The 24,813-nt window shown below is 37.8% G+C and overlaps 1 protein-coding gene across 7 annotated transcripts in view; it reads left to right on the top strand.

The window, feature by feature from the left end:
* The window catches only part of DISP1 (dispatched RND transporter family member 1), an 89,184-nt gene extending 75,486 nt beyond the window's left edge, over positions 1-13,698 (top strand). For all 7 annotated transcript variants that reach the window (XM_083829120.1, XM_083829121.1, XM_083829119.1 and 4 more), the window contains 5 exons: positions 2,245-2,368; positions 3,624-3,751; positions 4,102-4,199; positions 6,217-6,314; positions 10,043-13,698. In XM_083829120.1, the coding sequence (XP_083685246.1) occupies positions 2,245-2,368; positions 3,624-3,751; positions 4,102-4,199; positions 6,217-6,314; positions 10,043-13,687 (4,093 nt within the window). In that variant the 3' untranslated portion in view covers positions 13,688-13,698. The remainder of the gene's footprint in view (positions 1-2,244; positions 2,369-3,623; positions 3,752-4,101; positions 4,200-6,216; positions 6,315-10,042) is intronic.
* The last annotated feature ends 11,115 nt before the right edge of the window (positions 13,699-24,813 follow it).

The raw sequence follows: 24,813 nt of genomic DNA, 5'->3' as shown, positions 1-24,813 counted from the left end.
CATGCTTAGCACTAAGGATGCGCCTTCTGAAGGGGAGTGATGCCTTGACTGAGGAAAGATGTGGAAGAGATTTTTCTCTTGGATTTGAAAATTATCAGATGCAGAATCTAATTCATGGCATTGGCTTTTCACAGAGAAAATGTAATTAGACTAATTTTCTGGCTTTTTAATGGGTGAAAAATAAAGGAACTGCCACATGTTTAGCCACTCAGAGGTAGACAACATCTGGGCTGCCTGTAGGCATCTTGGTTGGAACCAGAGCCCTCAGTGACATCGAATTATGTTCAGACAAAATTAAAACGTAGCATGGTTAGGACTTTTTTAATGTTCCAGCTCAGGTCAGCTTTGTTTATCTGAATTTCAGTGCATGTAGTAAGAAGCAGGACAGTTGTACAAGTGTAAACAAACACTTGCTGTCTTCTGTATATGGCTTATTAAGTTTTTAAACAATTCACCTAGGACACATTTTCTTTTGCAGCTAGTGTCTGAAGGGCTGCTCAGGTGACAATGGAAGCATAGAAACAACATGACAGAGGGGTATCTGGCACTAGTGAATAGGAAAATATAACTAATTTAGGTAGAATTTTATGACTTCAGAGCAAATGTCTGTAATAACTAGTCAATCTAGCACTTGGTGTTTATGAAAACATTTAATCCTATAAATAGGAAAATTCTATTAGGTCATTTACTTCCCTTCTCTTCTACTTTGTACAATTGCTCATTTGGCAAGCTGCCCCCTTGTGATTCACTTTAATAAAAACTAATGCTTCAGATTGCTTTTCAAGCTTTTGCTAATTAACCTCTTGTGTGAGAATGTAAGAATTATTCCACATTTACCAAATGGGATATTGGGATACACCCAGTGCTTTGGACTCCCTTGCTGCTTAAAGCTGTGCTTAGACCCCTGGAGCATACTGACTTGCATGTGCGACAAAAAGTCAGCAATAAGCTTGCTCGCTGCTGTTGATTTTACAGTTAGAAAAATGGGAAGCTTTTGCTGGAGCAAGGAACTGGGCATTACATCCCATCTTAGGAATGGGATGGAAAATTTCTCTAGAGCAGATGATCAAATTGTGATTAGGTAACGGGTTGGCGTAAAACTGAAAAAGAAACAATCTTTTAAGATAGTAATACAATAGTAGTAGATAGTACAATAATCTAGCTCTGCTATAAACTTGCTTTCATGTTACATTGCAGGCAAGTTGAGGAGGAAATGGGGTATAAATCTTCATGATCAATATTTAGTGTGTACAGAGACAATCAGTGCAGAATGATTCATAGCCTACAATTCTTTTTTTAAATGCCTTTTAAACTTTGTGGGACTCTCAGTAGTCTTTGATCCCTAGATTAGACAATGTTACCCTTGAAACATAAGCTGTATGAGTTCAGCTCTTCACTTGAAGAAAAAATGTTAAGGAATTAAGATTTCTGGGTTTCGTTTTCTTTCCTGATACCTTTTGTCAACTTAACAGAAAAAAAATATCTTCCAAAAATAATGAAAATTAGATTTGGTTGTAAAACTCTTGCACTCTCAAAGTTGAGAACATACCGGGAGTTAAAGTCCAAGGATGTATGTTATTCTAGAAGACTAAAACATTAATGCTGATTAGCTTGTGTCATGTTGCAACTCCCTTTCATCTTTGAATTTAAAACAGATTTTGTGGATAGTTAGAATATAGGTTTTGAGTATATTTTATAAATGGCAGTTTTAAATATAGAGGAAATGTTTTCTTTTGGGTTCTGCTTAAAAATCTGTTTTTCCTCTGATTTTTTTTTTTAAAAAAGCTTAAACTTTCAAAGAAGAAACTGTGATGTTTTCTATCCTGAGTTTTTTAACAAAACATTTATTTTCTAGTGGTCCCAAACAAGGATAATATCCATGCCAGAAATTAAGTGTAAGGTTAAGGAAGAAATACTAATCTCAGAAATTTGTATTTAGACTTAGAGTTTTCATTTCACATATGTTTGTTTTTCATTTTTAATATAAAAATGTTACATAAATGATTCCTATGGCAGTTTAAATTCCCAACGGGTACTGAACAACAGAAATATCTATTTCAGTAGCCCATAATTAATCACCTCTGTAGCAGTATAAATAAAATCTAAGATAAAGACTGCATTTTTTCCTGTGTCTGATATGAAAAGCTTTTTTATATACGAGTAGAGTGTTTCAGGAGGGAGGAGGTTTGTTTCTGCATGACTTTCTTTTCTGTAACATATTTTTCTCTGCTGCTCTCCATGTAGCTATGCTGCGCTGATAGCTGACTGGCCTGTGGTGGTCCTGGGCATGTGTACTGTGTTAATAGTGGTGTGTGCACTGGTTGGAATATTAGTTCCAGATCTTCCAGATTTCTCAGATCCATTGCTGGTAAGTGAATAGTAGTCACTTGTACTGTCCAATAAGTATTTTTGGCTTGATGTTTTTTCAATATTAGCAGTAAACAGTGGATGCAAGTACAGCAACTGGTATATTCCCCTGACGCTTAATGTGCCTGAAAAGATCCTCTGTACTTTGAATCTCTTTGGGAATCAATTTCCATTGAGTTTCCATCAGCAGTAAGCTTGCAAAATCAAGCTTTGTCTGATAGATCCATGAAAGAAATGAAATGTTAAAGAGCCTGGTGATTCCTTTAGCAAAAATAATTTTAAAAGTATCAGATTTTGACATTGGTAACAAAGAGTGATAACAAAGGTGCAGTTGCCATCAGAGTGTGTTATCCATGAGTTTCAACTAGTTCTGCATGTTGTCATTCGAATCTCATGTGCCCCACAACAGAACTGCTGTACATTGGATAATGTAAATTCATCCCAGTTTTAGATGTACAGCACAGTACAACACAGACCATACGTTCTAAATCAAGTTTCAAAGAGTGAGGGCCAGGATCTATTAAAGGAAAGGGTATTCCAAGTGCCTTCTGGGGATGAAATGATATCCATATTGAAAGACTGAAAGTAATCTATATCAGATTCTGTTAAATACTGTGCTCATTTCTTATTTTTCTTGAGCTATTTTACCCATGAGTAGCTTTATGGAAAAAATACATTTTTTTCCATCCTCAAATATGGATATACTACTCCTGTAATTTATTGTTATTTGTATTATAGTAGCATGTATCTGTACATATCCATATGTAATGGCTTTTTTCTGAAAACAGTCAAGTTATTCTAATTATATTTCAAAGTCACTTTTGAAATGGAAGACCTGCCTAGTTCTTGGAAAAATATATATTTTTTTAATTAATTTTTTTATTCATAAAGATCATTAAAAAAAAGATAATAAAGATCATAAAAATCAGTAAAGAGTTGTAATTAAGATACAGAAGAGAACATTACAGAATACCCTTACTCTGAAAAGTAAGTTGAACATTTAGTAGACTAAATAATCACCATTTCTCGGGGAGATAAGTAATATGTGCAAGAATTTGTAATGCCTTGTCAGTTTATATAGTTGGTCATTATTTTGTCAAACTGGCCCATCATAAAACATTTTACATTTAGAGCAGATGCCTGGAATAACTATGCTTCATAATGAAAACTATACATCACTTTGGTCGTGTTTCCACTTTCCTATTTGAGCTAAAGAATTAAAAGTATTAATGGAATTTTATAATACTCTTTCTTAGGGTTTTGAACCAAGAGGGACAGCAATAGGACAGAGACTGGTTACATGGAACAATATGGTGAAAAACACAGGGTACAAAGCAACACTTGCAAATTATCCTTTTAAATATGCAGATGAGCAAGCTAAAAGGTAAGAATTTGTATTAAAGATTCACTTTATTCTGTTATGGTTTTTTGTGTGTACATAGCACTTGCTCTAGTACCCACTGAATTTACTGTATATAGTGTCAATGGTTTCAATACGTATTGGATCTAGTCATCTACAATTTTCAAGGACCTAGATAATTCCCATCATAAGATTTTTGAAATATTGTGTCAGCCTTTGAAGTCTCTAATAAGAAAAAATGCAATGAATGTTTCAGTTCTTGAATAAAGAAGTCACACTGTAATAGAAGAGCTAATGAGATGTGTAACTTGTTTGGATATGTCTTTTAACAATTTCTTTGTTGAAGTAAGTTAAAGCCATTTATTCCATTTCAGTCATCAAGATGACAGATGGTCAGATGATCACTATGAAAGAGAAAAGAGGCAAGCAGAATGGAACTTTCACAAGGATACCTTTTTCTGTGATATTCCAAGTAAGTGGAGAAATGATGTAAGGAGAATAAGCTTCTGACAGTTGAATCATTTCTGAGCTCTTCTGTCTATTGTGTGCCTGATTAGGAAAATATTTTTGCTTAGTATATTCATGATAAACACCTTCTTTGTATGTGCAGAAGCCTTTGAAATTATTGGGCTAAAATGTTATATTCTATTGGTTCTTCCTAGGAAGCAATTATGTCCTTAAAGTGGTTCCATTTCCTGTAAAGATATTCTGTTGTTGATAATGCTGTAATCAGTGTAAGGGCAGTGTTTTATGTATGCCTATAGACATAGCACTTAACTCACACTGGGGAAGAAGTTGTGTTTTGTCTGTGCCATCAACTCTAAAAAAAAGAAAACCACCTAAAACAAATTACTTTTCCTCTAGATGTTTATATGAGACTCTTTCCTAAAAGACATCCACAGGTCATATCCTGCCCAGAATTTAGGCTGTTTTTAAAAACAAAACAAAACCAAAAGATCTCAAAACCAACCAAAAATCCAGCAAATTCTTAAAGTAGTAAAGGCTTTTGAAAATGTTTAAATTAAACTGGAGGACAAAGAAGTCTTTATTAAACTTTTTACAAAGCATAAGACAAAACATTGGTAAGTTACATTATGGCAGATTACACACATTAGCAGATGTAGATCTCACCTTTATTCAAAGAATGCCTACTTGGGCTCTGTTGCTGCTACTTGTATGTGTGAAGACTGATAACAGAGCACAAAAACGTAATTATGAAGTTATTTGTTTATATTATTGACCTGAGAGAGAAAGCAATGAGCAGTAAAAAGAGGTGAAAAACAGATTTATTTATTTTTCAATTACACTGAGGTTTTACATGTAAAGTGAGACAATATGAACAATGTCATCATTGTGAGCAGAACCAAATTAGACTGAAAAGTTATTTCATAAGGAAGAGGAAATGTATTAGAAACACTACTGAGCATTAACTATAGCTTGAAGCAGAATTAACTCCCGCCAGCTATTTCTGTATAGTCTCATTCTTTCCATTACTGTTCCTGCATAGTCTCAGTTGTGTCAGTCGTGAAGGGATTGTGCTTCTATGGGAGTTTCCAGTTTGTTATGTAAAGAAATCGGTTGTTTTCCTCTTGACCCGTATTGGTCATTGGTATCCTTCTGTGTCTGCTCTAGGATCAGCAGATTTCAGTTTCCTTGATCCTAAAGCACAGCCAGAGATCATAAGGCACTACCACTGAGTATTTTCATTGCAGTTCTGTGAAGGGCAACAGCTCTGCATATTCTCAGCAGTGGGAAAAAATCAACCTTTTGTTTTTGGAAATATAATTAAAGTGATAATGTTTCTTAACCCAAAGTACCATATATTGTTACTCAGTACCATATATATGTCCATGTATATATGTTTCCCTTGTCAGCTATGCATAAAGGACTTCTGCCACTAAGTAATGATTTCTTTTTCTAAAAGCTGTCTTCTAATAAATATGATTTAATTTTTAATTTAAGCTGCATGTATCTAAACTGTAGAATTATTTAAAATGGCCTTACGGATATCACAATTTCCACTGCAGTCATTTGCTTCTAAAGCAAAAAGTCTTGTAGAAACATCTTTATAATTATTATTTACATTCCTGAATGTCTTACTAAATCAGCCTTTGATTTCTATTATCTATGCACTGACATTATGCTGTGCCAATAATTTCATAGTTTGCTGATTAGATCTTCTGTTGTTGGATTTTTTTTTGTTTGTTTGTCATAGTTCAGAAGATAACTTGCTTGAATAGAAGTCTGTAGAGCTTCTAAGTGGTATATAATATTTAAGATGCCATGTTTACTATAAGCACTTTAAGGAAACTGAAACTTTCATGTGGACTAAGTCTTACAGATAAATATATTATCATCTTAAAAAGGAGGTGGATTCCCATGACCTGAAAAAAAAATTCATTGGCATCATTGGAATGGTGGGATTTTACATCAGTATTTGATGTCAGACACAACCAAATAGTCCATAAACCGTCCTCCTGTAATTTCAGGTGATCGCTATTCACGAGTGGTTTTTACATCAACAGAAGGAGAGAATTTATGGAATTTGAATGCAATTAAGTCAATGTGCAATGTAGATAACTTGAGGGTAAGTAAAGATGTTGTATTATTATTTAATATGCAGATAGAAAGCATTTATTTGAGCTTCATTTTGCTGCCCATTGTCATCCAACAGTATATGAGAGCGTTTGACATTGTTCACATCCTTGTAAAATAGTCAGTCTGTGTACAGAGGAAGATAACAAACAACAATCTCTACAATTAGATTATACAGAGGAATTTGTTTTTGCTACTAATGCCATCCAGAATGGGGTGGAGGAGGATTATATATTGTCCTATGTATAGGACGATACCAATCATTGCAAAACAATGCTGTCTGAATAAAAAATAATACATCTGTGTAAGAAAATAAACACAGTTAATTACCTCTGAAAAATACTGTTTTTAATGCTCACATTACTTCTGATGACTTTTTCCCTCCCTGTACGCATACTTTTATAGTAAAATGGTATTTCAAATATGGCTTTACTTTCTGAGGGAAGCATGAAAGTAAAAAAACAAGCACCACACATCTTGACTCCATGAAAATAGCTCATCCTTCAGAATAAGAACACCTGAGAAAATAAAATGTTGTCTCCTTCAGCCACATCCAGAATGATTTAAATATTCATAAAGAGTATTTGTTGCAGATAATGTTTCTATGGATCTGTGTTGTAATTTACGTATTTACTTGAGAATAATCAGGCACATCAGCTGAGCACAACAGTAGTGCAGCATGATAGTGGCTTGGTCTTTTAGCTAGGTAGTTGACAAAATAAACTGATATGTTTAGGTGTTTTAGGTATTGCTGGTTGGTATATGTAAATGTGTAATAAAAATAAGACACTTGGGGTTGAGAAAAGGCTGAAGCTTTTTTCCTTTTTATTTTTTTTTTAAATGCTTGCTATTTACAAGTAACATTTCTAAACAATTCTAACAATTTCTGAGCATTTCTAACACTTTTTAGAACTCAAATGAAGTGCTGACGTAAGTCCCACTTCTAAACGTGAAGTTCAGCTAACAACCAGTCTCTAGAGAGGAGGCTGACTTGCCCTGTAGCTATCAGAAGAAATTGACACTTCTGTGGCCTTCCAGTCTTACCGAATCTCCTCTGGCTGTAGTCAGTTTTGTTGTTGAATTCATCACTGTTGAGGGTCAAAATTCTGTTTCTGTTCAAATGAGTGGCAAAACTTTCTGTATTCCAAGATTGGACAGTGTTTTCTGGAAATGTGAACCTTAGTGTTTATGTAATTTTTGAATGACAAGTGGGATTTCAGCACCATGTAGTATTTGCTTTTAATATGAGCTAACAATATATCCTGTGTGATAATTGTATTCCCATCTGCTTGTATCTACTTTAACTGTATATTTTACTGACAGTCAGGGGCTTCATTGTACAGCTGCTCAGCATATGGTAGTCCTATAATCTTCATGGAAATATTATATACAAAATAGCTGTAAGAAATGTTGTAACTACTTGAATGAGAAGAGCCCTTTCTTTCAGCTGGTAATTGCAGGATGTTTTCCCTATAAACCGTAAACAGTTATTTTATAAACTTCAAAGACTGTAAATTATCTTCTCAGACTGCTTCCCCAAAAACACGTATTTGTGATTTCTGTCACTTCATATATCCATTTGGGCAGGTCTGCCTACAGACGCAGCATGTGCGCAGGTTGCACTGCTTGGTTTCTTTAGTTGTTCCAGAACAAACGGAAATCTTGCCAGTGGCAGACCAAGTTAGGCAACAGCAAAATGGCCTTTGCCATACCTTTGGATCACTAACAAAGCCCAATGCTACAATGTATTAACATTTTACATAGTGTTTTAATAAGCTATCCCAAGCTAAATTTTGCATTTTAATTTCTCATTTCCAGCTGCCAGCTCATGTTACTTTATCTTTGGCAGCAGTTACTTTACCGGTGAATGTTTATGGCCTGCAGCAAGTGTTGAAGAACAGCATATAACCCTCATTGTCCTGTTTTGAACTTGAATATGCAGAGAAGACAATACAATCCTTTCCTACCAATTTGCCTGCCTGACCCAAGGGTTTGCCTATTATATCCTCGTAAGATAAACCTGGAGGTGTGCCATGAAAAACACAGATAGGCTATTCCAGTGCTTCCTTTTATTTAATAGGTTGTTCGGTTTTTCCTGTGTTTGCATGTGTGAGTGTTTTTATCTGGAAACAATCAAATGTGAATTATCCTGGTTTTTTGGAATGCCAGTTTGTTATTGTTCAGAAATTGGTTGACAAAATTAAGTGCATATTAAAGCTTTTATAACTGTCATGAGAATCCCCAATTGCAAGGTTTTGTCTGCATTATAAATGATTGCTAATAATAAACCTGTGCAATTTTGCTAGAAAAGCAAAGTAGTATGTTTTGAATTGAGGTGATCTAAAATATACATGGGTAATGATTTCTGGTCCCAATCCTGTAAACTCTTAAGCACATAGCTTTAATGACTTTATTAAAATGTGTTCATTATAGGCAACTTGATTAAGACTGAAGTTTTACATGTATCTAAGTATTTGAAGGATTAATTCTAATTCAGCACATACAACAAGCCAGAAAGTTTTGTGTAGCAGCAGACATGAAAATTTTAAGACTTAAATTCCCTCTGCTGCATAAAGAATGAGTTTTACCAACTTTTTACCAAAATTTCCATGATCTAACATTGTTGCTTAGCAGTTTCAATTTTACTTAAAGATGCTTTAATTTTGCCAAAAGTGTCTTATGGCAGTTTAGTTAAGTCCTGCACTTAGTAGTTTCAACTAAATTTGGAATATTCTTAAAGTCAAAGAAGACTTTCCACATACCAGATTAACAGTCATTTAGGTAAGGAGATTCCTTAACCAAAATGTTAAAATTGCTATCATTTTCATAAAGCTCTGATAGAAGTTCCACGGCTTGGGGCATTGACTTGAGCTGACAACAGAGGTTCCCCTCACTGTGACCTAGCTCTGTGCCTTGTCTGCATTTGCCGCTGGTGCCTGGTTGTCCCTGTAACTTCTCTGGGCTTCCTGCTGCATCTTTCTCTGTTCCTTCACTCTTGTGCTGACCCACGGGACTTCTTCCCATGGTGGGTGCAATGTTCAGAGGCACGACTGCCATCTCTGTGCAACAACACTTATTTTATGGGGCCTTATGCCACAGATGAATTATGTTGTGACTTGGAAATCTCTGCATGACTTGGACAAGCAATGCCTAGGCAGCAGCATGCTGACCTGTTCGGGAGAAATGTTTGTCAGCTATATGAGAGCAAGAAAAAACTCAAAGTGAGGGTTGTAGAAGATAGGTCAGATGATGGTAGTCGTTGTAAAAGCTGTCATGTCCTTTCTTCTGGATGGTAAATCCCTGCTTCTCCTAGGAACGTCAGTATGTGATTGAAAGCAGAATGAAACTTTGTTAAGGTATAGCTGATGGTCTCTTTTCAGGACTATAGTATGAGATAATAGAAGAGAATTAACCACCCTCAGTCTGGAAGAAAACTCAGTGCATCTTCAAACAATAGAAATACAGTATTCTTAACTCTTCTGCCAAATCTACACTGCGTTGACAAGTCAGAACACTGAGTTACTGCTGGTTCAGTCTGGTGTATATAAGAGGACACTGATCAAAACCAATGCATGCAGAAATAGGAATTTAAAATGTTAACACAAAAGGACTGTAAACTGAATTTTTGTCACTTAAGGATTTTTTTGTGTGTCTGAATGTTTCTAAAAATTCAGGTGGTTACTTTAAAATGAATTTTTGGCTCTGCCTGTTTTTACACAGATCAGATCCCATTCCCAGTTTGGCGATCTCTGCCAGAGAGCCACTGCTGCTTCGTGCTGTCCCAGCTGGACTCTGGGCAACTATATTGCCATTCTAAACAACAGGTCATCGTGTCAAAAAATTGTAGAACGAGATGTCTCTCACACCCTAAAGCTGCTTCGCACATGTGCCAAATACTACTACAATGGGACCCTGGGGCCGGACTGCTGGGATATGAATGCCAAAAGGAAGGACCAACTCAAGTGTACAAACGTGCCTCGCAAATGTACCAAGTACAATGCTGTTTACCAGATCCTTCACTATCTAGTGGACAAGGATTTCCTAAGCCCAAAGACAGCTGACTATGTCTTACCAGCTTTAAAATATAGCATGCTCTTCTCTCCAACTGAGAAAGGAGAAAGCATGATGAGTATTTACCTAGACAACTTTGAGAACTGGAACTCTTCTGATGGTGTAACAACTGTCACGGGGATTGAGTTTGGAATAAAACATAGTTTGTTTCAAGATTACCTATTGATGGATACTGTGTATCCTGCCATAGCCATTGTAATTGTTTTATTAGTTATGTGTGTATACACGAAGTCCATGTTTATCACGCTGATGACTATGTTTGCAATAATTAGTTCCTTGATTGTTTCTTATTTTCTCTATCGGGTAGTATTTAATTTTGAGTTCTTTCCATTCATGAATCTCACAGCATTAATTATTCTTGTTGGGATCGGAGCGGATGATGCTTTTGTATTATGTGATGTTTGGAACTACACAAAATTTGATAAACCTCATGCTGGAACTTCTGAGACAGTGAGCATCACATTGCAGCACGCTGCTCTTTCCATGTTTGTCACCAGTTTTACTACCGCTGCTGCCTTCTATGCTAATTATGTCAGCAATATCACAGCAATCAGATGTTTTGGTGTTTATGCCGGCACTGCTATATTGGTAAATTATGTTTTGATGGTTACCTGGCTACCTGCTGTAGTTGTATTACATGAACGGTATCTTCTCAATATTTTCAGTTGCTTTAAAAAACCTCAGCAGAGGGTATACAACAACAAAAACTGCTGGACAGTGTTGTGCCAAACGTTCCACAAGATTATTTTTGCAGTCTCAGAAGCATCCAGGATATTTTTTGAAAAAGTTTTGCCATGCATTGTTATCAAATTCCGTTATATTTGGCTTTTCTGGTTCCTTGCCTTAACAATCGGTGGAGCATATATTGTGTGTGTAAATCCAAAGATGAAATTGCCGTCATTGGAGCTCTCTGAGTTTCAGGTATTTAGGTCTTCTCACCCATTTGAACGATATGATGCAGAATACAAAAAACTTTTTATGTTTGAACGTGTCCACCACGGAGAGGAGCTCCACATGCCTATTACAGTAATCTGGGGTGTCACTCCTGAAGATAATGGTGACCCTTTAAATCCTAAAAGTAAAGGAAAGCTGCAACTAGATAGTAGTTTTAATATTGCTAGCCCCGCTTCACAGGTTTGGATTTTGCGCTTCTGTCAGAAGTTAAGAAATCAAACATTCTTTTATCAGACTGAAGAACAAGACTTCACAAGCTGTTTTATTGAAACATTTAAGCAGTGGATGGAAAATCAGGACTGTGATGAGCCATCTCTCTACCCCTGCTGCAGCCACTGGAGCTTTCCATACAAACAAGAAGTTTTTGAGTTATGCATCAAGAGAGCTATAATGGAGCTAGAAAGAAGCACAGGGTACCATTTAGATAGCAAAACCCCAGGGCCTCGCTTCGACCTTAATGACACCATCAGGGCAGTGGTGCTGGAGTTCCAAAGCACCTACCTCTTCACACTGGCTTATGAGAAAATGCATCAGTTCTACAAAGAGGTTGACTCATGGATTTCAAATGAGCTTAGTTCTGCTCCTGAAGGCCTTAGCAATGGTTGGTTTGTAAGCAATTTAGAATTTTATGATCTTCAGGACAGTCTTTCTGATGGTACTCTTATTGCCATGGGTCTTTCGGTTGCTGTTGCATTTAGTGTAATGCTTCTTACAACTTGGAATATAATTATAAGCCTTTACGCAATAGTTTCAATAGCTGGAACTATTTTTGTCACTGTAGGTTCTCTGGTTCTTCTTGGATGGGAGCTGAATGTGCTAGAATCTGTCACTATTTCTGTGGCTGTTGGCTTATCAGTAGACTTTGCTGTTCATTATGGAGTGGCTTATCGCCTTGCTCCTGACCCTGACCGAGAGGGAAAGGTGATTTTTTCTTTAAGCCGTATGGGTTCTGCTATTGCAATGGCTGCACTGACAACATTTGTAGCTGGAGCAATGATGATGCCCTCTACAGTGTTGGCATACACACAGCTTGGCACTTTCATGATGCTTATAATGTGCATTAGTTGGGCTTTTGCAACGTTCTTCTTCCAGTGCATGTGCCGATGCCTTGGACCTCAGGGCACTTGTGGCCAAATCCCGCTACCAAAAAAATTGCGGTGTAATGCCTTCTCTCAGACCCTTTCAGGAGCCCAAGGAGGCAGAGGTCAAAATAAATCGCATCCCATTAGCAAGTATCAGCTGGACTCCAGAAGTCAAAAACCAGAAATGGAGCATGAGCACTATGAGCTTGAACCGCTGGCATCACAAGCTGGTGTCTGTAACCCTGCAGAGAAAGTGACGTATGAGGAAACTCATATTTGCTCAGAACTCTTCAGTAGCAGGTCCCAAAACACCTGCATGCCTATGCATTCGGTATATAATAGTGAAGTGAGCAAAAGCATAAAAAACGTTGCTGGTTCAGCTGTGTTACAGTCTATCGACCAACATGCTCTATGCCCAATTTTCTCTCAAAACAGGCAGTGCAGCTGTCCAGATCCATATAAACAAGTAGCAGTCCAGTGGAGTCCGCACTCCTGTCAACAGCTAAGCAATCCCTTCTGTTACCAGTGCTCTCCTTCACCTGGAGCTGTACAGATCCCAAACCCTGTGGGTCCCATAAATGCTTTACAGCAAGCTGCTGAAGGTTATGTGCACCCAGTCCAGCATGTCCTCCACTGCAGTTGCCTCCAAGGAAGGCTCAAAAGAACGATGACGCAGAACTCGCTGCCTAAAAATTTTTTCCTCCAGTCAGTGCAACAGTTTCAGACACATCAGAGAATAAACAGGACAGATTCACACGCTCACCAAAACCCGGAGGAAAACATGAGAACAGTTCCAAAGGTAATGAGTTCCTCGCAATTTCTCTGCCGCAGTGTAGGTCCTCTCATTGTTCATTGCTCCGAATGTGAGAACAGTGTATCCAACAACCACAAGGGATTCTGCCAGAAGACGGACAAGTGTGATGAAAAGGGTGGCACAGAAGCAAACGGGGTTGAAAGCAAGAAAGCCTCTATGTCAAAGCAGAAAAAGAAAGCTGAGAGCAAGATGATAGATCAGCGTTCTTTGCAGAACGACCAGGTTTTGAATGCTGACCAAAATGATGAAAACCACCTGCTGAATAGGTCAGTGGGAGAGGCTCACTGTGAAGGTTGCCATGAAAATTCACACTGTTGTAGCAAGGCTGTGACAGTGAAGTGCAATTCTGTTGATTGTCAAATGCCAAACATCGAAGCCAATGTGCCTCCTATGTTAATGCGCCCAGAACTTTCCAATGAAAGTTTGTTAATAAAAACACTATAATAAATCTTTAATTTGGCCACTGTGTGTCTTTCTTATAGAAGTAAGTTTAAATCATTAAACAAGAAAGTCCTGAGTAAATATGAATTAAAATTTGCATTTTGGAATGAAAAAATATATATTTTATAGAAGAGTAACCTTTATATATTTCATAAAGCCATTACATGTAGTAAAGCCTGATGTTGTCTAGATTTTTTTCTGTAACTGTAAATTAGATTATGATTAATTTAATTTTTGCCCCAGGGCATTAGACTTTGAATTCTCCATATAAACCATCTCAAGAATATAAAGCATTGCAAAGAAACTCTCCCTTTGCTGAAGCCAGGGCTTGAGAGATCAATAATGTTTGGGATGAAGCATGGTTGCAGCTTTTTCTGAGTGCACTTCCCTTATTCCACTGCTGTCTTACAGGCTTCTGTTCAGACCATTGTGCAGCCCTTGAACAACGGCAGGGCTGTAACTGTTCACTGGAAGACCAGGCAGTGGAGCGTGTTTGGGGAATATTTTTAACTATTAATCCTAACCAAATCCTAACAAAAATAAACTCTTGTGGAGGTCAGCTGTGCTCTCACTGCCATTGTTATGAATCTATGTATATAGTGCAGTAAAACATTTTAAACTGCCCTTTCTGCCAGTTACTCTCTAGACCTACTATTAAATACTAGAGAATACGGGTGGAAACAATAGTAAGTGAATATTATTTACTTCTCAATGATGACGAGAGATGTATGTATGAGAGATTCATGTATGTGACATATGTAGCATCAGTAGTTATAAAAATGGGCATAAAGTGCCTTGTAATACTGTGCTTATTCCCACGAAGCATATAAATGAGAACTAATACTGCAGAGAAAGGCACAGTTAAAGCACGTGTTTTCTAGGCTTACTGTCAGTAGTATCAAAGTCAATTTAGAAGGCTCAAATGCATAAAGTAAAATATCGCGCTCTGAGTTTTTCTTACCCAGAGAAGTTCCAAGATGTAGTTAGAAATATTGATCTAAACCCTGTGACTGAGAAAATAGATTTCAGACACTCTATTTGTGTAACTACAGTGTTTACTCAAATGACAGATACCATTTGGTCATGGAGTTGCTAGCTGGTCTACATCATCATTCAGAGAAACTGAATTTGAGAGGTGGAACTGCATAGTATGTCATAATTGGTATGTACCCTCGTGCCGAATCTGTGTAATGGTTTGGTTATGCTGATTGTGTTAATTTATTTGACATAGATACCAGAAGATAGATTTCATAGACTGTTGTGATATCATATACTTGGTGTGTTATGAATCACTGGAGGAAAAGCCTGGCTTTTTCTGTTCTAATGTTCATAGTGAAGGGACATAGAAGATGACAATCAAACCACTTTGGTTTGTCTGAGGGTAGTGATGTTAGTGCTTATATATCTCAGTGACTGGAAGAGGGTAAAAGCTTGAACTCTACAGAAAAAACTGAAGTGATTTTACATGGTTTAAGTAGAGTAGCGTTCTTTCCTAGGTATATAATAAAATATTTTTTAGGTCTTTTAAAACTCCTAACTAAATTTAGAGCCAGATTCCTCTAAATGCTTGTAACGAGAGCAATTCGAGGATTTTCTGTGCACCACAGAGGCCTTTAATTATAAAGAGCTAAGACTTGCAGTGCTAGTAATCTAAAGAAAATAAAAAGGTTAAGAAATAAACTGTGCTGTTGCCATGCATTATTATCCAGCTTTCTCCTTAATCATTGCACCTGACTGAGTGCAATTGCTGTGAGGGGTGTATGTAACATGCTAGGCAATAAATCCGGTAGACAACAGAAAGCCTCAAAGAAACCAATGTTTTGATAGTTTAATTGACCTTCAGTCAGACCTTTCCAAAGCAGTGTGTAACATTCATGTAGTGCCTGTCAAATCAGCTGTTACTCACAGCTGTGCCTTTGAGACATGGGCCTTAGGGAGGTCCTAGTTAATACCTCTACAGAACATGGGACGTTTTGAGCTAGGGAGCTCAAAATTGAGATTTATTCTGAGTGAGCTTTCCATAACTGCGTTCTGCATAAGGAGACCCCTTCCTATGGCTTATATTAATAAATGCTTTTACAATGGTGAGGTAAGCAATGAAGATTAATGTTGTATTTTCATTATAATTTATAGGTTCTTAAAATTTGATACAGTTAAAAAATAATAGGAACAGATAAGGAGTTGTGATGTAATGTACTCTTAGATTAAAATGAGCTAGCGTACTTGGCTAACGAACAGTATCACTGTTGTATTTGTCTTTTGTGACTTTGCCGTTGCCTCCCTACTAACCTCTTTATTCTTTCTAAATCACATAGCTGGACAAGAAGCAATCATTGACATAGAACAAGTTTAACAGTTGTTTGTGTGTGTGTGTGTGGACATCGTCTCTGTCAATTCATGCACAGACTCAAAATTCAAGCCAGCACAAGACTCTTGGAGAATGGAAGAGAAGAGGAGCTGGTTCCAGTGAAGGCTAGTGATGTTATGCATTACCCTATACCTGGAAACTCATGAGAGAAAAAAAAATTGAGTTTTTATAGGTTTTACGAGCAAGCAAGGATAGGTGGGATCCTGTTCCACTGCACGCAATCTTAGCAAAGAGCACTATATCCTGCTAAGACATACCTTTTTAAGAGTTGCCGAAGATTGCCAAGTCCCAAGTGAAGCTGCTGAGCTTTGGGTACTCTGATTTCCAGGATTTGATTTGCTGTTGCTGTGATTTCACAGTGCCTCTGGATGTGCATGCGGTGTGCTGCCCAAGTGTGGTTGGTAGTGCTTCTCTTGCAGCCTGCTCACTTGGGGTAAGGGTGCTGCCAGGTCACTACCTAGCATTTCCTCCATGAAGTGACCAAGTTACTGGCTTTAGATGTGTAGATTTGTTTCTGTGGCTAATCCATGCTGGGGAGTTTATGGAATTGGGCAGGGTATTTGGTAGTTGTTCTGGCTGGGATGATCCCTATAGCCTGGGACATGAAGACAACAGAAAAAACTGAACACGGGAAGACTTTACTGTAACTTGTACATCAAAGGCTCTAAAGTAACATCTCTGATTATCCAAAGGAGTAAAGAAAGACCTTATGTAAGAAGACAGGGTTCTGTTTGCGTCTCTGAAGTTGCTAGTGCATTTTCTTCAGGAACAATCTGCCTGAACCAGAATCTTCCTTAGACTGGGGCTTCCATCTGGGAAAATAAAAAAAAGCTATTTAACATGTTAGACACCTTAGTTGTCTGTGTTGGCCTTAGTCTCTGTGTTTCAGGTTACAATAACATTTATAGTATGGGTAATAGACTGATCAGTTTAACAACAACAACGAAAAAGACATGGTAATTTAAAGTAAGCCCTTTAAAATATTACACCATACTCAAAATCACTCTGAACGCAGCAACTTCATACAAAGTGTTTGTAGATGGGTCAGTAGGTAGCATACTAACATAAAGGATTTTTAGAATTATTATATTATTATTCCATCATGTTTTTTAAGAAAAATAAAATCCATCAATTTACGATCATCTGCAATCGCTTTAATTTGTTCCTTATTAACTAATGTGTTAGTATTCCTTTAAAATGCTTTGGATTAGGAGCACTTCTAATTTTGCCATATGGAGCCCTGGCAGTCAGTCCAAGAGAGGTCTAAAAATACAAGTTGACAAATGACAAAATTTTAGCGCTGTAAGAAATGTCAAATGTGATCAGAATTGAGTTTCTTTATACAGACAATGTTATAGTACTTAATATAGGTAGCAGATGGCTGATTCAAGCCAAATTCACACTGACTTCATTGAGTCAGACCTTAAATTTTTTCCACATGCTGGCAAACTATATTAAATTTTACTTCTGCCAGTAATATCTGAAGTGCCTGTACATCTAGCAGTTGATTTACAGTGGTCATCTGAGACGCTGTACCTCTCTAAGTTTTGAGTATTCCCGGAGTGTTAAATCATACTTGCATTTACAAAAAAAAAAAAGATCAGTCTAAATAAGTAAGAGAGACTGCAAGAAAGACAATAGCTTTTCTGAGTGCATAATATATCTCCTCAGACTCCTGAATTTGGATCCAGGGTCGCTATCACAAAACCACCCTCGCATTCATGTCATTATCCTTTGGCTGCTTACTCCATAGGTAGTATCAGCCTGGCATCAGTCATTCCACTCTCCTCCTATATCTCACCTTCTCACTTACGTTATCAGAATAAGGTCTCGGAAGTCTGGAGAGCCCATAAAATAAATGATGCAGAGCTCAGACAGGCCCTGGTGTTGACTGCAGTTTTTAGGTACCACTGTGTGACAACTACTGAGTACCAAGTAGTCTCACACGCTGAGGACTCTGCTGTCTCCCTTTATTTGGCAGCTTGTGTTCTGAGGGGTTTTTTTCTAAGGTCTCCACTTCAGAAAGTTTCATAGACTCAAGTACTTCCTGAAGACACGTAATTTTCATCTGATTCCTGAAGTATATTAAAGATAATATGCCCAACTTGTATTTGGATTTGATTTTTTTAGGTTTTGATAGATGTCAATTTACCTGCAAATAGGTAAACACATTTCAGAGCAGCAGCTGGTGGTTGCTTTTATTGAAATTGTGCTGTTTAATAATGTGTGTTTATTCTAGTTCCCAAACCTTTACTGTTAATTAAAACTTGTGCTGATTTGTATTAAAAGCAACAGGGATAGCACTTGTTCTCTTGCTGTGGGCTGGTCACAATGATTGTAGTGTTACAAGTTGAACTCTTCCAGCAATGGGTCTTTAGAGCAGATAGATGGTTTTTCTTTGGGGGTTAAACAAACTTTCTTAAACCCTTGTAAACACTTAACTAAGGATTGTTCCTAGATTTATCTTAGTATCATTTCTAGCGTATTTCTCTATGGCTTAGGAAAGGAGCAAATCATACATTCCTGACTCTTAACTATAATACTACTATTTTACAGTGCCCTGATCCTCAGAACACATTATGTTTTAAGCAAAATCATAAGCAATGTTTTCTGCATATGATTATGCTGAGGTTTTGGCTCTCATAAAACTTCCTAGTACACTTTAATGTTTGGGCCTAAACCCACTTTCTAAGGGAGATGTTTTTGTGCTATGCAAAAATGAACAGAAGTCGTCAAACAGAGTCATCACGTTAATTCAGAGCTGAAAAGATTCACAATATGGGAAGAATGGGTTTAGCAGTGCTTTCAGTGGAGAGTTCTGTCAGTGCCATCCTGCAATACGTTAGATACTCTCCTTCACTTTTTCTTACAGGAATAATCTATGCTCATATACGTATTTTATTTATGTTTCAAATGCTTGTTTCAAATATCTATTTTATAATACATTCTAGCTTTGCCCCAAATCTTTTCTAAGTGATCTGATATGGCACGGCTGAATATCAAACCATTTCCTACTATATGTTCCTTTCAATCTGACAGAAATTAAATTCATGGCTGTCGTAGAAGCAAGGCTGTCCGATGTCCTTATTCACCCTTTCTTCTGTTCTGTGTGTTCTGTTCTGTTCTCATAGATCTGTCTCATCTGACTAAAATTTTTGCCTTTTCTTACATGCGCTAGTAGCTTGGTTTCTTTCTTGACATAATATTGAATCTGTTAAGTGACAAATGTCGTTCATTTTGACATTAATATACACTGATCACAACTAATTTTTCTCTGTATTTCTTGTATTGGTAAAACTGCATGTAGCAGGCCTTCCTCTCCTTTTGTTGATTCCCGTTTTTTCTGAAGTTCTTGAAATACAGTTTGTGTATCATAATCTCCTTTTTCACTAGAGAAACTTATTTACATTTGGGGAGTACAAAATTTCAGCTTTTTTAACAGTTCACAGCAGTATTTCACCACTAAATTGGGCAGAAATAAAGAGCGCAGTGTTACATTGACACTAATTTGAATACTTGCAGCAGTCATAGTTACATGATTAGGAGGTGGTTTATTTGGCATAGCACTGAAATAGTATAATCTTCAAAAAGACAGAGATGAGTCCCTGTTCTAAAGCCTTATGAATTGTAACATAAATGACAGATAATGACTTACTCTCATCTACTTTTCTGTAACCTTATTTTCACACACAGAACCTTAAAAAAAAAAAAAGTAATTCAAGAAGTATTAAACAAAACATCATAAAATTGAAAACTGCTAGGATTACAGCGGCTTGCCAGGAGATAAGCTCTGCTACCTTCTCAATTCTGTAAGGACCTTGCTTAATATGTCCCAGGTGAGCAGCATACTGCTGTAGAAGGAGAATTCAAGAAATTCTCCTCTGACATCTCTTGATGCTATCGCTTTGCAGAGAAGTTTGACAATGTGAAATAATTTTAACATCACTGGAGAAAGATACCTTACCAAAAGGTGTCTTAATGAAGACTATCATTCAACTGTACCTGTCTGGCATTTCCCTCTTTTGCAGCTGAAAAACAATATGGGACTTGAACTAATATATTTTAACTGCAAGGTGCTCAAGCCCGTACACAAGAATCTGAGACAGCTCCGTAGGTGCATTGAATAACTTAGATTTACAGCCTTCGATTAGTCTAGCTAAGATGGAGTGGGAGATGGAGAGAGAGGTACCCCAAATCTTTGCATTGAAATGTTCTTGTACATAATACAGAAGGACTAAATAACTTGAAAACGTGTATAAGCCATAATATTTAAGACTACAAGAACTCTCATGATCTCAGAGTAATAAGCATTAAACACAGTAGCTAATAATAGCATGTAAAAAGTGATTGATGTAAATTGTAAATTTCTATGCATTTAACATAACAGTGTTTGAAAAGGATGTGTTTCATGAACCTGCAATAAATGTCGGTGCTCATTCAAGATGACCAGTAACTCAATACCTCCAAACAGTTTTTAGTGCTATAACTTTGATGTACTTCACTTGGCATCTATCATAAAGGTTCATGGGCCAGTCAGTGTAGTGAATTCAGACATTGCCAGTCAAGACTTTGCATGGAGACTGAACTGCCTCCTAAATGAGCTGCTCAAAACTGAGACCATCTGTAAAAGCAGAACGTGTGTGCGTCTGTCTGTCTTTTGCCAAATGATAACTTACTATGGGCAGTATAAGAGGGCAGTTGAAATCTGTGTTTGTGTGTATCCCCTGAAGAAAGAAGCTGATAACTTTGACTAGCACAGATGTTTCAAAAGTCAAAAGGCTTCGTGATGCTGTGTAGATATAGCTTGGATATTTTGGTGGTCCAAATACGCACTTGGGTTTTCATAGCTAAGTTCCTGGCTTTCAAACAGATTGTCCAATTTTTTCACTTCACCCAGGTTACACATAAAAAGTGTCCTGGTCTGTTTCTGTTTTGGTGTGCTCAAAGAAATACTATGCTCTTATGTTTAAATTCATGTTTACTTTGAATATATAAAATCTAGAATAATATTCCCCAGTCTTAAAATCCTATTATTATAAACTGATGTTTAAAGTTGTTATCATTACTTCACTATTTTTATATATAGTCCAGCACTGCAGAGACTTATAAACTGTGTTTTCATTTACCATTTTTAGTGCTTCATGATTGTATTTCATGATGCCTTTAAAATAAAAAAGTGTAAATGCCAGGTCTGCACACATAGATGATTCAAAGTGTCTACAGTTAGATTTAAAACTCCCTGAAACAACTGGCAGAAAAAATAACAACTTGACCCATAACAGTAAAACAAAAGCACGATATACTTCATTGCTAGTGAGTGTCTACACACGTGCCTCATGTCTAACTTGCCCTTTTCACAGCCCTCCCGTCAGGACTACCTCCACCTTAGTTCTCCTTCCCGGCTCAGCTCTGCTTTCCTCGCAGTGCCCGACCACGCAGCCTAAAGGCCACGAGCTGGTTATCACACCACGAGGGGCCAACTCGTTCGGAGGGGCTGCAATTATGCCTTTGTGTGCCTGGTTTTTAAATATATGTTCCCAGACACAGACCTTGAATACGACACTATTATCTCTCTTCTGGTTCTCTGACCGTGAGAGAGTGATTGATCTCAAGCAGCAGAGCAGGTGTGATAAGCCTATGCAATGGGGGCTGTGTGTGTGGGGAGGGAGGGCACTGTGTCCCCTTGAGGATTAGTCTCCGGTCCTGAGAACTCTCAGCAATTTATCTTTCTGATATTAGGCCTAAATTTGCCTTTTGTCCACTGTCATTGTGCTGCTCTGTGTGTTACTCCCCCTCCTTCGGGCAACCAAGAGCGGCTCCCTCCTGGTGCTTGTGTTCCTCAAATCCTTGCAGTCGTGCTGCATGCAAAAAGGCCTTCCTGCAGGAGAAGCCTCCCCCTCTACTTGTGTACAGCCTTGTTGGAGCCCCTTGTCAGTGGAGGAGAGCTGGCAGGACTCATTTATTTAAGTGTCCTTGCCCCAGTGATGGCTATTGTTTGTATTGTAACCTCCTCTGCCACCTGGGGACTGGGAATGGAGCAGGGGCAGCGCAAGCTTCTGGGAGAGACTGTAAATCTAAAAGGCTGCAGATTTAAATCTCTTTTGCCTTCTCACTATGCAAGAGCTCAGAAATCGTCCTGACATCTAACGTTTGTTGTCTCATTCCCGTTTTTTGATACACTTTAGCCTGAAAAGCCTGACTGATGTGAAACCCTGCTGGAGTCTTCAGCTTTCAAACTTGCTCTTGTTTCACATTTTTGTATTTTAAGATAAGGAGAGCAAAGATCCATGGCGGATGTCACTGCTAGTGTCTTCCCCCTTCCTTCCACCCAAGTTCATGCTATCTGGAAATGGGTCCACCCTTCCTTAGGAAACCCAGACAGCAAGGAAGCCACAGCCTCTTTGTGTTTTTACATTTAGATGTGCCCAACTGAATTTGGATTTCCTTAAAGCTATCACAACTCTCAGAATGCTGTTTTCTTTTTCCTTTTTTATTTTTCCTTTTTTTTTTCTTTTTTCTTTAGAAGGTCTGAAGTCCTATTTCCAGAGTATCCAACTAGACAAACCTCATTTGTAACCTCTCCTACAGTTGAGGGGAAATGGGGAACACAAACTGAAACTGTGCCAAAACACTCTTGGTCTCAGCTTCTGATATTCCTTTTCTATAGGATAGTTGCTGATCTGTAATAAGTGATTTGAACTCAGATCTTGCTCCCCGCTAGGAATTTTTGCCGTATGCTGGAATAGTTCAGTAAAATGAAATAAGACATATGGACAAAAAGAATGCCAGCACCTAGATCTGATTGCTGCCACTATGTGGGTGTGCGTCCTGGGCTGTGGTGTCCTGCCTGAAATCCCCCTGTTCTCACTGTAGAAAACACACACATTAAAGGTGGAACAGAAGCTACTATGTAATAACAATCTGAGATGTACTCGCACTGTCTTCTTCAGACATCCAGTCCAGGTGCAACCTTCTGGAAACACTTGTGTCTCTTCCCAGAGACTATCCAGGGAGCCCAGAATCCTAATTTAGGAGCAGTGAATTGTGCCTAATACGGAACATCTCCCTTGGAAGGTTTCCAGAAGCTTGCTGTGTCTTTCTGACTAACAGTGCAACATAGTCTTTTTCCATCCTGTTAAGTAATGTATCAGTGGGTTGAACCTGCATTTGAAATAACATGGGAAAGTTGAACAAGCAGAAGACAGATGAAGTATTTTCTTTCCTCTGTGAGGCACCAAGCTTGGCAAAGGGGCTACTTCATTTCCGTGAATCTTTTTATTTGACCAGGCCATGGAAAGGGTTGACATTCTCACTTGGGATACTAACCCTGTCCCTCTTGTTACCCACCACAAGACACAAAAGGAATTGAGCTGAGATGACACAAACTCTGAGCTGGCTCATTTATCGTGCCTTCAGTACTCAACGTCTCTATATGCTATGCTGTGGTCTGTAACAAGAAATTAACTGATAAGTCAATGATGTTTTCTGTTGGAGGCCATCTTATATCATATTCTTTAGTATTTGCCTTTTGGAGATAGAGGACCCCCTTTTCTGGTTAACAGGTAACTTATTTCATGATGAGGTAGAATCAATGCTAATGGTAGTCCCTGGGCCCAGTGCTTTGAGCCCAGCTCTTGTCTCATCTTCCCTGTCGTGATGCTTTAAAACCATTACATCTTTAAATGTCAACCATCAACAGGTGTGCTGATCTGGGACAATTCCGTTGGCTAATCTATTGTTCCAATTTGTTTGTTTGTGTAGGTTTTAAAAGGAAAAGGTGTGGAGTTTAGTCTATGGCAGCAGACAGCACTAACACAAGACACCTAGAATCATAGAAGCATAGAATCAGTTAGGTTGGAAAAGACCTAGGATCATCAAGGCCAAACATTATCCTAGTAGTGTCAAGTCTACCACTAAACCAGGTCCCTAAGCATCACATGTACATGTCTTTTGAATACTTCCAGGGATGGTGACTCAACTGCTTCCCTGGGCAGCCTGTTCCAATGCTTCACAACCCTTTCAGTGAAGAAATGTTTCCGAATATCCAACCTAAACCTCCCCTGGTGCAACTTGAGGCAATTTACTCTTGTTGTTGTTGCTTGGGAGAAGAGATTGACCCCCACCCCAACAGAATCAAATAGAACCTGGTAATACTTCTTTGTGCACAGTATTCATATTAATCAAGTTTAAGATCTTCCGTGCTTTTTTCTAAAATACTGTATTTCCAATTCAGAGTCTTCCAGTATGTAAATACAGAGAGCTTTCTTGCACACCTCTGTACTTACATGTAGGAAGCATCATTTAAATTAGGTTTTGAACAAACCTTCTCTGAGTACAGAATTTACAGTCATCTATTCTTGTAACAAGGGATGAAGAAAAGTGAGCAATTTCCAGAGAAAAACAGTTCTTCTTGGAAAGTTCTAGCATCATATATGTAGATGTAAATGTCTGTATAAAAACAGAAAATAAATAAGCAGGCATAAACTCAGCTTGTTTTAAAGGTTAGATATGGTCTTTATGAAGCTGTTAAAAAAAAAAAATCCTGTTCTTATGGTGTTTACTTAGAGTGCTTATGCAGATCAAGCTTTGAAACACATCAGCATACTTTCCTTGAGGAGGCTCAGGTTTACATCAGTTTCTAAAAATGTCATCTTTCATTTCTAGCTTTCTAAGAAAGTTTGGCCTTTCTTCTCTTATGCAGATCTGGCCACAGTATGTCAATTCATTCATTATCTCCAGTTTGTGCTACTCTAATTTGTTT

Source organism: Anser anser (genome assembly GCF_964211835.1).
Source record: "Anser anser genome assembly, chromosome: 3".
Lineage (NCBI taxonomy): Eukaryota > Metazoa > Chordata > Aves > Anseriformes > Anatidae > Anser > Anser anser.
This window is presented reverse-complemented; position numbering and strand designations above follow the sequence as displayed.